General features: G+C 41.1%; 1 protein-coding gene across 1 annotated transcript in view; it reads right to left on the bottom strand.

Moving 5' to 3' along the window:
* The window catches only part of LOC134879111 (copine-8), a 64,879-nt gene that overhangs the window by 11,750 nt on the left and 38,225 nt on the right, over window positions 1-14,904 (bottom strand). The window contains exons 7-14 of the mRNA XM_063905437.1: window positions 14,059-14,122; window positions 13,528-13,631; window positions 12,898-13,002; window positions 10,424-10,465; window positions 9,315-9,390; window positions 7,066-7,119; window positions 6,872-6,933; window positions 632-678 (exon numbers count right to left, since the gene is read on the bottom strand). Coding sequence (XP_063761507.1) covers window positions 632-678; window positions 6,872-6,933; window positions 7,066-7,119; window positions 9,315-9,390; window positions 10,424-10,465; window positions 12,898-13,002; window positions 13,528-13,631; window positions 14,059-14,122 — 554 coding nt within the window. The remainder of the gene's footprint in view (window positions 1-631; window positions 679-6,871; window positions 6,934-7,065; window positions 7,120-9,314; window positions 9,391-10,423; window positions 10,466-12,897; window positions 13,003-13,527; window positions 13,632-14,058; window positions 14,123-14,904) is intronic.

Raw genomic sequence — 14,904 nt, 5'->3', positions numbered from 1 at the left:
GAGATAACCCAAAAAGCAAATGAGATATAGTTTAAAACTGTAAAATAAACAATTCAAGCTTGCAACTTTTTGTCGATATGATTTCAATTAACAAAAAATATATACTATTCAGGTGATTGTGGTTTACGGGATCCGGATTTCAAAAGCCACTGAAACTTCTAAATTATGTTTTCCTAATATTTCTTCAGAGATTCAAAATCAGATTTCTAGTGGCTCTGTTTGTATGACATCAAGATCATGCATATGAACACTGATGTACTTAAAGAGTGCAGATTTTGTGAGACTTTTTTTGACTTCACATATCACTATTCCCGCTGTGCTATAATACACTGCAGAGCTCCTCTAGCCTTTCTCCTGAAGTGATATTTTACTTAGAGCCAGGCCATGTTAAGCACACCTGAGGATTGGACATGAATTGCCGCCTGCTGCTCTGCTACGATGGAGCTCAGGAGTACATGGATAACACGATCCTTAATCACAACACCGCAGTGCTCCTTACTGCACTCAGGTGGGACGGAGGGGGCCATTTGGAAAACCTTGATTCCCAATCTGCACATATTTGAATACACGCTCTGTATTCAGTGTGTTCTGTGTGTGTGCATGTTCAAAGTGTGTGTGTCTGTCGGCTCACCATTGGAAGCTGTGAAATCGATGGCCACGGTGAAGTTAATCTGGGTCCTGAGAAGACAGAAGCAGAGAGGTGATTACATAACAATTACTGCGCTACCTTTCTCTTGCTCTTGCTCTCTCACACACACACACACACACACACACACACACACACACACACACACACACACACACACACACACACACACACACACACACACACACACACACACACACACACACACACACACACACACACACACACACACACACACATACACACAGCTGTGAGCCAATGAGATCAATGTTGGAGAGTGTAAACAGAGTTCCTCCTGCCCTTTAGCTGTGACAGTAATGAGTCCAAAGCAAGTTACTGGACCTCGCATCCAATTGCCTTCTTGTAGACGGGAGGCAACATTTTACAAATGCTAAAATACACTGCCTTAATTTACCAATTCAATTTGAATTACCAAAATTACATTACCGCCAATGGCAATTATCACAGCACATACAGTAAATCAAAAGGCAAACAAGCCCTCTTTAGGAGCCTACAGCCATGCTAGCACCGCTGTTATAATGTACTTAGGCAGAGCTAACTTCTAGATAAATGCTAACCTTAGCATGCTCAGACATGGCAATGCTAACCAACACCCTGACTTTAACACGAAACAGGTTTACCACTGTTAATACTATCTGTGAAAACAGCATGACGCTCATAAAAAATGGCCTTGTAAGGCTGATATATCCAAAACAATGTGGATTTTGAATTTGATGTATTTTGTGTCTTAAATATATTCCACATTCCTATGATTCCTATACAATCTAGATTTCAGCCTGTAGCTAAACGATGAGTTTGACTATGCAATGTTGATACCTAAACACTTATTATTCATGTCAAAAGTTCTTCCTGGTGGACCGTGTTTTGGCTTATGCTCTTTTCCACACAAATGTTGACAAAGAAGTAACAAAAATGATGAAGAAGAAACTTTGACAGAAACCAGACAGTGACACACAGTACATACCACACCACCAGGCACCACAGACATTTCCTAACTTGTTAACCTTAAGGAACAAGATGTTGGGTTCTCACACCAATCCTCATTTGCTGACGAACAAACACAAAAGCCTCCCGGTCTACCTTCCATACATCTCCTGTGTCAGACAGCCAGTATCTGATCATCTTTGTCACCGGGCAGGATATGTGAGGTGCAGGCTCTTTGGGGACAGAATGAAAGGGAGGAACAATTCCACCAGACATTTAATGGTCACCAAGTTTTCAAAAAATCGGAAACCTGTGGGCTTTCTTCTAATGTTTCATATAGATACGAGCAGAAATGTAGCTTCACCAATAAGAGAAGAAATTAAAAGAGTGGGAAAAGAAAAGCTCCCTCTTGGACATACAGTACGCTCAGAAGAACTACTGCTCAATCAATATTTCTTCCATGTTATTTTTATTTTATTATAAACTACAAGCCATTAACAGTTATTTGCTCTCAATGTACAAGATGACATAAATCAGAGTCAAGTGTCAAAGGCTTCTTAAGTGTGGGGTCTCTGGTCTCTATAGGTCAATAAAATACATTTAATTAAAGTCAACATGACATTTATGGAGTGTTTCTTTAGCATCCATATGACAACAACCCTGCAATCAGAGTCAATTCTATCAGCAGGACTTCTCTTATACACTAGACATATTAAAATGTTTTCTTTCTGTATCAAGCAGCAAAGAAGTTGAGTTAAATTGCCTTTATTTACATCGCCGATCTTGCAATTGACGTTGTGCATGCCCTGTTATGTGTGTGTATATATTTAAACGTTTTAAAAAAAAACTGTAGACCATACCGTGAATGCTAGGCATCAGCAAATCACAAGGCGCTGCTTAGTCGATAGAAAGTAAATGAGTGTTTTTACTTTACAAGAGTGATGTTTTTAAAGCTAAATTATACACTGCTTAAAGAAGATGGTTCATTTCCTCAACAGTGGACCGCTGCCAGGACATGCTAGCAGAAACAGATAGGAGATTCTGGTCCAGTTCTGCAAGATGGCACAGACACGCTCCAGCCTCAATAATGCATGTCCTCTTTCTCTTCACTACGGCCCATTCGCTCTCTGTCTCACACGCACAAAACACACACACACACACACACACACACACACACACACACACACACACACACACACACACACACACACACACACACACACACACACACACACACACACACACACACACACACACACACACACACACACACACACACACACACACACAGGAAGAACTGCAATTTTGTGAGCGGGAAAGAACAGCCAAACAACAAGTTCAATTTGGGGACGAACAACAAAAGAAACGGCAAAAAAAACAGGGATGAGTTTAAGAGGAGGCTCAGTAAACACGTCACTGTGCACGTCAGCGCAAGAAATGTCGACATTACATCAACGTGAGTCACATCCGTCATGTACAATTTAAAGGCTTCAAAACATCTTGACAGAAGCAGCAATTGGCAACAGAAGTGTTCTTAGGAGTTGCAGCTGTATCGTCATTCACTAGTCAGCTTTGGGATTACTTTGTGCCATGCCACTTTGGGACTGTAAACATAAGGTCATTAATAGGGTAAATTGAAAGTCAATTTGAGAGATTCTAGCGACACAAAGTGAAGATGTAATGTAGAGAATATTAATATCAAGAGGAGATAATGGAGCTCTCCCCAAAAGGTCAAATCTGTCCTCTGCATAAATCACACAAGAAATGTGAGGGAGACATCAGTTTATGGGCTCTTGGGATTTTCCGCATTTCAGGAGGATTGTTCTCAAATCAGTTGCAATATTCAGGTATTTTGGTTTGGAGGTGAGAAATTAAGCACATTTTGAGCTTTGTGATTTGTGCCAATGTACATGCACAAAAACCTGTATACACACTACAGGATACCCCCTAAAACAGCTAAGTTTCGTCCCTGGTTATGTGCCCTGCTAGCTTGCGCAGCTTCATAGAGCTTTCATCTGATTGGTTGCATGTCAACGGTCAGAGGAACACGGTCAGAGTTGGAATATGTAGAACTTCGAGAGGCACAATTGTGGGCAGCGAGCCACGCGGAGACAAATGCTCCCCCTAGTTGAGCATCATCACTCTCTCCATAGAAACACAACGGCAATCAGCGCTTGTCACGTGAATGCTGCTTAAGAACTGTAAACAGAGTGTGTGTAAGCCCTGTAGAGTATTTTTGAGTGTGGTTGTGGTGGAGGAAATTTACCACTTTACCAGCTGTTTTATTTTTTATCAGTCACTGATCTTTCCCCACTGTTAAAGCCCGCCATGACTCAGCTAGGAACCAATATGACCGCACAGCAGGGGGCGGACTGATGATGAAGTTGTGCACTGCATTTAAATAAGCTTTCCTGCAGGGCTGAACATGCTGGATATTAAAGTCTCTAAATCTTAAAAGCATCTAGTTTCTAACTGTCAAAACGTAAATTGTTAACATAGGAGCTTAAATAGTAATAGTGCATATTTGATCAGCTTATATCCACATGAATTGGCCATTTAGCTTCAAACAAACATTGTCTGAGCAGTTTTTGATCCATAGGCTACATTAACCACACTTATGAAGGTTAAAAAAAGAATCGAAAGAACTAAAAATGCCCACAAAAACATCATACTTGGAATAAAGAGGAGTTGTCTCAACCTTTAGTCCTTAGCGTCTCTACAGGCTGTTCAAAACTTATGGGAAATGTTCATGTTCTAAAAATGTTCTATTCAAGAATCAAAAAGGTTTGTACATCTTAACAACAAGTCTTCTTTCCCCTTATATTGAATTGCTAGAGGGGAGCCTATGCATGAGTGCACTGAGTGGCCTTAAAACGGCGTCAGAAGTTGTGAGATGTGACCTCCCCAGACAGTATGCAAACAGATGTTGCTGGTTGGACAGCGTCCATCTGACAAGAGGAGAGGAGCGGAGAGATAAACAGCTCATACCTGCAGGAAGTCAGATTAGCTTGATCCTTCATATTGGCAGTGTTGGTAATTTAGTAAATCAGAATATAAAAAGGCTCTCTTTTCCCAAATCTTTGTCTAGATTCTGCCTCCTCTATCTAATGATAACCTCTCAGAATGATTTCAACACAAGCTGAGTTCCCTCCTGCTTCTATTCTGGTCTCAATACTCAATTCACACACCAAAACAAGGGGAAACAATATCTGTCACTGTGAGTGACAGCGCTGCCTTCAAAAGGCACAACTCAAAATGAAAGATATCGCCAACAATTCTTCATTTTTATCCTCAGGCTCATGAATAGAGGCGTCTTTGTTGGAATCCACGGGTGGTACTAATGCTTTATAAAAGGGGAGTGAAAAGAATAAGAGCAGCGATGCCTTTCAGATTGAGAGGGAGCCTTCTGGAAACAGTCATTTATGCTAATGCTGCCAGCGGATCATGCTCCTAATGAGGTCCAAATGAACAATTTGCTGATTAGATTGAAGCTGCAAAAATAGCTGTCAATCAGGAGATAAGAGAGGAGAGACGAAATGAGGAGAGCTGAGAAGAAATGCAAGGAAAATGGAACAAGATGACTGACAAAGTGACAAAATACCTGTGTAGACAGTCGACCACACAAGGGGTTTCACGGAAGCGAGAAAGTACCCAGGAGGGTGTGTGCTCGGATGTTAAAGCATTGGCGCGTTTACCTACTTGTGTGCGAGTGCCTGTGTCCGTGCACAAATACACAGTCTGCCCATTATGCAATTGGAGTAAGTGCCACCGGAGCATTACAGTCCATTTAGGTTTCAAACAGTGAGACAGCACTTGGCACTTCATTTAGCCACACAAGCGTGTAAGAGCATCCAGCTCACACTCCCAGAGCACAGCAAAAAAAACTGAAAAAAAACACACTCTGAGAGTTTCAAAGTGCTGCTGGGAACGGGCTTTATGCGCAGGGAGGTTCCAAGACGGGAATTCTCCATTAGCAGTGAGCGGCAGAGCGAGGACACATACGTGGCGTTGGTACACACGTGCAACCACAGCCTTCCTGTCATGCTGTTAATTAATACTAATGTTTAAAGGGGCCCTATTTTGCTCATTTTCAGGTTCATATTTGTATTTTGTGTCTCTACTACGACATGTCTCCATGCTTTAATGTTCAGAAAGCTCTTTATGTTTCTCATACTGCCTGTGCCGCAGCACCTCTTTTCACCCTCTGTCTGAAACCAGAGCCCAGTCTGCTCTGATTGGTTAGCTGGCAGGATCAACAGCTAGATGTGTCCCGCCCCTTAGCCTATCACCAACAGAGCGCAAGCCACTAGAAGTGCAAATGTTATATAGTTATGTCACTATGTCATGAAAGTAAACAAAGTCCAATTGAGAGTGTGTGGGAGACAAACTCCCTCTTAGTCTGGATTTTAACCTTTGCAGACTACAAAAACCTATACAACACAATACATGAAAGTGAAAACCCAAAAAAGCATAACAGGGCCTCTTTAAATTCCTTAAACAAATACAGTATTTCCATCCAATATCTCAATCTGTCACATACAAAGTGCATCCCTGACACTAAGTGATTTTTGTCAGTGCTATAATTTGGAAAGGGTTCAAATTCTGAGCACATCTACTCTATATTACCTTCTGGTGACCACTTATTATGTTTTTCTCTGCCTGTTCCAACAGAAAATTTGTCATTGTTCGTTTAAGTGCCAGCTGACCTTCCGGTACACCTGAGAAACACACCTACAAGGGCAGTGGGAACACTAAAATAGAGATTTGTCCCCCATAAAGTTTCAAGCACACACACAGACACACAGACACAGACACACAGACACAGACACACACACACACACACACACACACATAACCCTTTCTCCCCCTTGACAGTACTCCCCTCCTCCCCTTTCTGTGAGTATGATGAAGGCAGAGTGTGTGGGCGAGTATTTACGTCATGCCTGGTTGCACACGGTCACCCCTCCTGAGCAACATACGTACAAAAACACATACACACACCACTATCGAGTCTAAGCTCTGTACTTGACTTCAGGTCGCCCGTCTGCCAATCTCTGTCTCTCCACATTTCACTGTCTTTCACTCACATGCAAATGTACACTTCTCCACCTGATTCGCTCACACTGAGGGATCATTATCTCCGGCAAAAAGCAGACACGGAGTTATGGTGTGGTTATCATCACGACAGGGCACCGCACGCTCAGTGTGCCTCTCATGGAAAGGATTAAAAACCCCATCTCTCGCAGTGTGTGTTAACTGAGCGCGTGAGGGTTGACCTACCCTCCTTTGATGTAGTCCAGGAAGGTGACTTCAATGTCCAGCAGGAACGACAGCAGTGTTACCTGAAAGCGATAGGGCCACAATGAGCTTTGCGCCAATGATAATCACTACCCACTGTAGGAAAGTATAGCATTTCAATTCCAGCACATGTATGAAGGACACAAATGGTCTATGACGTTCGAATATTTACTCACCGTTCCAGAGTTGAGGTATTTTTTCTTCCTTCCTTTCTTCTTCAGATTTATCACCTAAAATTAGACCAGATGTGTTTGATGAGAATACATGCTGTGATTGTAACCTTTAATCATTCATTTACTCTCCAATAGTAGGCTACTTCACGGCAAAATGCTCCACTTTGATCAAAAAACCAGCAACTTTGCATGCCGTTTGGCAGGCAGTGTAGAGACGGGTTTGAGTGCTTTTCAAAACCAAAACAATGAGCTGAAAGACGCTAAAAAAAGCTCTGCGGAAGTTATGGGACCTAAAACAGTTGGTCGATGTGTGTTTTTCAAAACAAACGACCTTTACACACACACACACACTTACAATTTGAGACATCAGGGACAATGGACACTGCACAAGAGCTCTAAAATGTTTTCCAGACCACTTCTCATTCCCCCCCTGAGCCACCTATTTAAAAAAGTCCTTGAATCTGCCTGCCTCTCACACTCTTCCCTCCTTACACCAGTAACTATCATAAAATATCCCTTTTAGCAAAGCACTTATAGCCCAACCTATCTAGAGGTGGATTATGGGTCTAAACAGGGTGGTGCGTTGTCATGAATATGTAACAGGACACAAAGTGAGTCAACCTTCATTGGATACGATTCCTACACTACGAAACAAACTTTACTCTTTTTAAGACATGTTTTATTGTCTAATTAAAATGTCCCAAGGTTCAACCGAAAAACAGGACCTCTGGAAAACAACATGTGTGGATTTATGCATTTGTCCTTGCTTCATATTGAAATAACACAAGGACACGTTTGCCTCTGGAGGTGAGGTGCAATGATTGAAACGGGGCTGCAACACAAACACACTTACACACAAACAGAAGGCCTTCAGCAATGCAAAGCCATCCTCTCACTTAACACCCAGCTTTAAGTTGGAAGCCAGGGTCAAGAAACAGGTCAAGAATCACAAAATTAATTGTGTGTGTGCGTGTCCGCGTTTGATTTGTATTCCGTTTCTCACATATGTGCCTCTGTGTGCACCTTTGTGCATATCAGAGCGCTGTTAGGCAAACAGCAGCTGTTTAAAATGAGAGTCCCCTGTGCTACTGTTAATCAAGAGGTGTTGACTCTTCCTGGAGAAGATAAGCCAGCCATCCATCATAACTGTCCGTCAGTGTGTGTGTGTGTGTGTGTGTGTGTGCATGAGAAAGTGAGGATTAAGACTTTGTCTTATGAGTCTTATGAGAGCCCGTTAAGTTTAATCACTTGGGTTTTTTTCTTCTATGGCAGTGCCAGTTCTGGATGTGCTCTTGATGCTGCTTCTTGGGTTTCAAACTCAGTCTTTGCATGTGTGTAGCAACACTACAGGACTACACATCATGAGTGAAAAAGCCCCATTAAGTGTGAGCGCCCCAGCTTTACTGACAACATAGGTCAAGCCTATTCAACTATATTGTTAAGGGAGCTAAGGGCCCAGGGAACATTTCACCTGAGCTGCCATTCTTCGGTGGTAAAGTGACCCACTCAACCTCTCTCTGGCCTTATGACCACTTTCTCTTTTGCTCATTTCTGTTTATTGAGCGTATATTTTCTTATGTTTTTGGCCCGATTTGAGCCTTTATAGAGGATTACACACGGAAATATGTTACGTGTGGTTCTGCTTTATCTTTCCTGATACTGTTTTGTATCCGTTTTTTGAAAATCAGACTATTTTACATTGAGTGATTGAGTGCTCTTCAAGTTTCTCTTTGGATTTGCTCCATCCTGCTTCTTTACTGGACTCATCTTGCATTGTTCATCTAGACAGCAACATACAGTTTACACGTTTAAGTCAGATTTGATTCCTAATCCAACGATCAATAAGAAGAACATTACATCTGCTGCTATGAAGTCTCATGTTTGAGCATCTGGTTTGTCTGTTTCTATGATAAGGGACATTATGAAAGAATGATCACAATGCTTCATCTCCTACTGCCTCGAGCTAAAGAAGTTCATTTCTACTTTAAGAGACTACTAATTAGTTATTTCAGTTTAGATCCTTTAAAGTTGTATTTAGATTAGTCATGATTTTGATTATGCATTTCATTTCCCTGACAACCGTAGAAGAACTTCACTTAAGCAGATAAAGATCCAGATGGAAACCTGACAGTATTCCAATAAGTATAAGTAGTACAACACACACACACACACACACACACACACACACACACACACACACACACACACACACACACACACACACACACACACACACACACACACACACAGACCTCATAGACGTTGAACTGGCTCTGCCCTCTGGATAGTTCTCTGTAGCTGGTGCTGAACTCCCCGATAAAGTCATGACTTCAGAGAGAACGAGGAAGACACAAAGCGAGAACAGAATGAATATTTAAAAATTAAGTTTGACAATACACACTATTTGATTATCCAAGGTACATGTAGCACACACTGTCCAGACCAAAACATAGTGGCAACCCCAATTTTATGTGTGTAAAAGTAAGATTCACGATGTTGGATTTGTCGTGCGTGGACATTAAAGAACACACCAAACGCTTCCAAGACAAACCCCAAAGATCGGATCATTGAAACAGCTTGATGTGAATTGTTAGCATTTCTCAGTCCCGTTGAAAAACACCCCTGTGTTCCCTCTATCAGACACTTATTAGATTGCAAAGCGTAAAGAATAGAGAAATAACTCCCTGTGCAACTAAAGCTTGACAAGTGTCACTCCTCTTTCTTTCTGCCAGAATCCAGACTCATCATTAAGCAGTCAATCTGTGACGGTCCCGCCCCTTTCTTCCTTACCTACTAAAAACACAGACTAGTGTTAATTAAGTGGGACTTGGATTAGATTTGCTGTACACAGGAAGATAACATGGGTTGAATGTCAATGTAATGAAGATAAAATGGATTAAAGGTAATGAAGTGCTGCGTATTTATTGGTGATTGGGTAGTGAGGTCAGATTTGTCTGTACAATAACCTGCTAAATTCACAATCCTACAACTAAACTGAATAGCAATATTGATCAATTAATAAATTACTCTCCTGTTGGGTTCAGTTTTTGATACATACATTTGTACTAAAACCTATATTTATATTTTGTGTGTTAGTAATTAATAAAAAATTGCAGAATTAGCAAAAAAAACTATGAATTCAAAACAATATATTCAATAATTATGGCTTAAAAAACTTGGTAAATATGTATCTACTTATATAATTGATTTTATTACTTTTTTTTTTACTTCTTATGATTCTATAAATATTTTTGTTTTGTCATGGAAAGTATTATGATATATGATCACAGGCTGCAATTTCTAAGGGTCGTGAAACAGCTAAAATAACAATACAAATAGGCAAATAGAAGAGAGGAATTACCTGCCATCCCTGTCCCAGTCGTACACCTCGACCTTGATTGTTCTGTTTGGAGAGGAAAAAATGAGAATCACATAAAAAAGACAGTTTATTTTATTTTCCTGAGTTATGACTGTATCATAGATTCTCCTGGTATGCTGTTGCTCTGCTTCGTTGTAACACAGTCAAAAGAATAGGGTGCTTGACATTTATGTAAAAAAAGGCAACATTTTGAGATTTTCCACAGCGAAAAATGACTTATTATATTCATATTTGCAGTGATAAAGGTCTATTTTCTATCCTTTTACGCAGCAAAATCATGAAATATAGATGCACTTGATCGGAAAAAGGCTTAGTTCTTTTGTCACTGCTGTCATGGAGGCGTAAGGAGATCCATTCTGCAGCTTATCTTTATTCCAACACATTGTGTACCTGTCACTGAATTTATCTCTGGTAATGTGCTCTGCTCATTTCCAAACACATCTATTTCTGCATCCCATAAAAAAACAAACAGAAGAGTGTGCAGGAGGGAGATATGCTGCGATATCAATACATCTCTTCACCAGGGTCATTTCTCTGCTGTCAAAAGCAGGAGAGGAGTACTTGAGGGACAAAAGAACAGTCTCAGAATTAAACCAGACAGAGCAAAGGGCTCTCTGTGGCAGCAAATGAAGAGGAGTGAGCACGATGAAGTCAAGACGGCATAAACATGACACCAAACTGGCATAAAATAAATACCGGAGTGTCATCATGTACTCCTCGTACTGTCTCAGCCAATTAGGTTTGTCTTTCAGAAAGCAGGAACTCCATACATGTCAATCTTTACTGTCTCAAAGTCTGTGAGCAGGCAGTAACATTTCATGAATCTTTTATGACTGTTCCCATGCTTAAGAGCTTTCTTAAACAAATCAAAATCTGAGCGGAAAGAAAAAGCACTTCTACATCCTCCTCGTCTTCCAATATGAGAAGAAAGTGGAAATAAAAATCATCATTACAGAGCTCCTATAAGGTAAGGAGGCAATAAAAGCGAGGAGGAGAGGGAGCTCGCTGAGTGATTGTGATGGGCACTCCAGGGATGAAAGTGTCTCCTGGTTGGCTTAACACCCTCTCCTCCAGAGAATCGTGTGTTTGTGTGTGTGTGTGCGCGCGCAGAGTGACTGTGCACGCACATGTTTACTGGGTGTGTCTCATTAAGGCAGTGAGTGTTATGCCCAATCTCTGTTGGAAACATTGCCCTCACTCTGAGCTTTGACGAGGTGACAGGACATTGACAATGGCTTCAATTGTGGGTCTCATTGTACATGTGTGTATGCATGGTGGTGTGCGTACGTGTGTGTGCGTACGTGCGTGTGTGTGTGTGTGTGTGAACACCTATCTGCAGAAGGACACTCTTCTGTATTGTTTGCCAGCTTGAGCTCCTCCTTATCTCTTCTCCCAGGCTGCACACAGACAGATTCAATGTTTGTGTACGCCTGCATGCGTGCGTGTGTGTGTGCCTGTGTGTGTGGACTGTAAGAAGTGCAGTCCACTGTGACTCTCCTGAATCCCACATTGATAAGACTTAACTCCTCTAATGAGCTTATTCGAGCAAACTTCAGATCAATGCTGCTGTCTGCTAGCTAAGCTAAACCCTATTGTCTGCTTCTGTAAACCTTTCAGTACACAGCTGCGGTCCACACTGGAGATAAACACACAACCTGCATGAGAGAGATGCTCTGCTACCGACTCATTTGTTTTCTGTCTAGGACTTCTCCTGAGATAAAGTAAACCCTGCAAATAAAAGGGCGGTCTGAACGATAAAGTAATAAAACAATTGAGTTGAAATGAAAGAGAAGCCATATTTCAATTGTATTTTAAGAGGGGAATGTAGAACAATCAAAGCAACACTTTTAACTGGTCAATATTTTTTACAGCTTGCTCTACCGGTTGCCTTTATATGCCATGTTTATGTGTTTAGCAGTCAGACATAAACTCCTATGAGCTCCTATCATTCATTTCCTAGCATGCTCCTGAATGTCTTCATATTTGAAAGACACAAGTTCACTAAAAAGGTCACCAGAAAATAACACTGGTTATGTAATATTACTATAAAAGGCAAGGAAATCTCACCCTGGGATTGACTTGGATAGATAACAAGACTAAATCATACACCATGCTTTGTTTTCCAGGGAATATAATAAAAATAATAAGCATTTTCTCTCTGCCAAATCCTAATTTTCCTCCTGCTGAAACTGCCGAATACAACAACATTTCGACCTTTCAGAAGAACCCAGGTTCATGCATTTTTCATTCAAACTGGATTTTTCAATGTATAAGAGAAAGAGCTACGGGCAGCAGTGTGATGCTGTGTGTACACTACACACCGAAGGACCATCCATCATTTTCTCACATGACATTTTCTGAAAATAACTCGATGATTCAGACGGTTGTCCGGGCGGTTGTTTTCTGTTTAAGTTGCCATAATAGCTTGGTATATACACAAAAACAAGAGGACTCACCTGTCGTGATCCCCATTGCAAAGAGCCCGGACGGGGATTTTAAAGGCCTGCCACACTGGGTTCAACGTATTCTTGATCACTTCTGTCTTGTGGCAGATGGTAAACCTGCAGGGAGAGAGAAAAAGAGAGAAATTGACATGTGTTGGAAGAGAGAGGGGGATAGAAAAAGGCAGCGGAGTTTAAGAGGAGACTTTCTGCAGACTTAGAGGAGACTTCCATGCACAGAAATACACACATAAACACACACTGCCAAGCGCTGATTTCTGTTCTGTTGGCTAGCAGGTGGACTTGGTATCTTCTGCACTCAGAGCACAAGGTCTTATCTGACTTGTCACACACTGCAGGATGGAAGAGAGAGCCTACAGACACACACGTTTCTAATCTATGTGAACGTACAGGACTGCACACTCTAACGACTCCTGCTTCCACACACAAACTCACATCGCTGCGTTCCACACGTAATGCACACACATGCTTTAAGCAGGCGAGAGACTTTTAATGTGAGAGGCGTAAATCGATGAAACCAATTTCCTTTGGGTGCAAAGGAAGGATTAAACTAAACACGAAAGGGAAGAAGGACCGATGGAGGGAGAGTGAAGGAGGAAGGGTTTTGGGGGAGGGGGGACTCACGTGCCGTCCTCGTTGCTCCTGTAGAAAACCAGGAAGGGGTCGGACTTGCCGAAGAAATCTTTTTTGTCCAACTTGTTACCGCAGAACTGCATCATCACTGATTCCTAATGAGGAAATCAACAGGGAAACACACATTTCAAACCCATGTAACTTTTGAAAGATGGAGGATTTTTAAACATTTTTGATTTCCTTTTCCTTTGATAATCATACAATAAATCCCAAATGCTTTTTTGTTTGTTGTCGACTTAAAAAAATGTGTATTTTTGCTGCTCTATGGTGCCCAGAAATGCTTTTAATATATCCGAGACCAAAGAAGTTGTTAAATAAGTAGGTAGTTAAAACACACAAAAGGGACAACATTCATATTTTTTTATTAACTGCCTGCAGGCAAAAAAATAAATAAACAGCTTTTGTCAAAGTAAAGGAGAAGCTACACTTACATCTAAACTGAAATTACATTTTTATTTCTTTATGTGGAGGTAAACACAAAAACACATGAAAACTCCCCAGCAGGTGTGCATGCGTCCTCACCCTGCAGTTGTTCAGCTCCTCGGCTTTCACGATGATGGTCCCGCATTTCTTCCCTTGAATGCCCCTGTACACAACACCAGACAAGATAAGATGTACCTTTATTAATCCCAGTGGGGAAATTCAAGTGTTTACGCAGCAACAGAGAAGAGGAAAACCCGTACAGGTTCACACAGGGACATGAAACACACATTTAAATTAAATATAGACAGATAAGTAACGGTTTTAAAACAAACTGTTAGAGCAGAGAATAATAAGTGATGTGGGCATATATACATTAGAAGTCCGTATTGTTAAAAATATACACATGTACATACAGTGGGGCAAAAAAGTATTTAGTCAGCCACCAATTGTGCAAGTTCTCCCATTTAAAAAGATGAGAGAGGCCTGTAATTTTTATCATAGGTATACCTCAACTATGAGAGACAGAATGAGAAAAAAAAAATCCAGGAAATCACATTGTAGGATTTTTAAAGAATTAATTGGTAAATTCCTCGGTAAAATAAGTATTTGGTCACCTACAAACAAGCAAGATTTCTGGCTCTCACAGGCCTGTAACTTCTTCTTTAAGAGGCTCCTCTGTCCTCCACTCGTTACCTGTATTAATGGCACCTTTTTGAACTCGTTATCAGTATAAAAGACACCTGTCCACAACCTCAAACAGTCATACTCCAAACTCCACTATGGCCAAGACCAAAGAGCTGTCAAAGGAGACCAGAGACAAAATTGTAGACCTGCATCAGGCTGGGAAAACTGAATCTGCAATAGGTAAGCAGCTTGGTGTGAAGAAATCAACTGTGGGAGCAATTATTAGAAAATGGAAGACATACAAGACCACTGCTAATCTCC

The sequence above is a fragment of the Eleginops maclovinus genome, chromosome 17 (assembly GCF_036324505.1).
Source record: "Eleginops maclovinus isolate JMC-PN-2008 ecotype Puerto Natales chromosome 17, JC_Emac_rtc_rv5, whole genome shotgun sequence".
NCBI classification, from domain to species: domain Eukaryota; kingdom Metazoa; phylum Chordata; class Actinopteri; order Perciformes; family Eleginopidae; genus Eleginops; species Eleginops maclovinus.
This window is presented reverse-complemented; position numbering and strand designations above follow the sequence as displayed.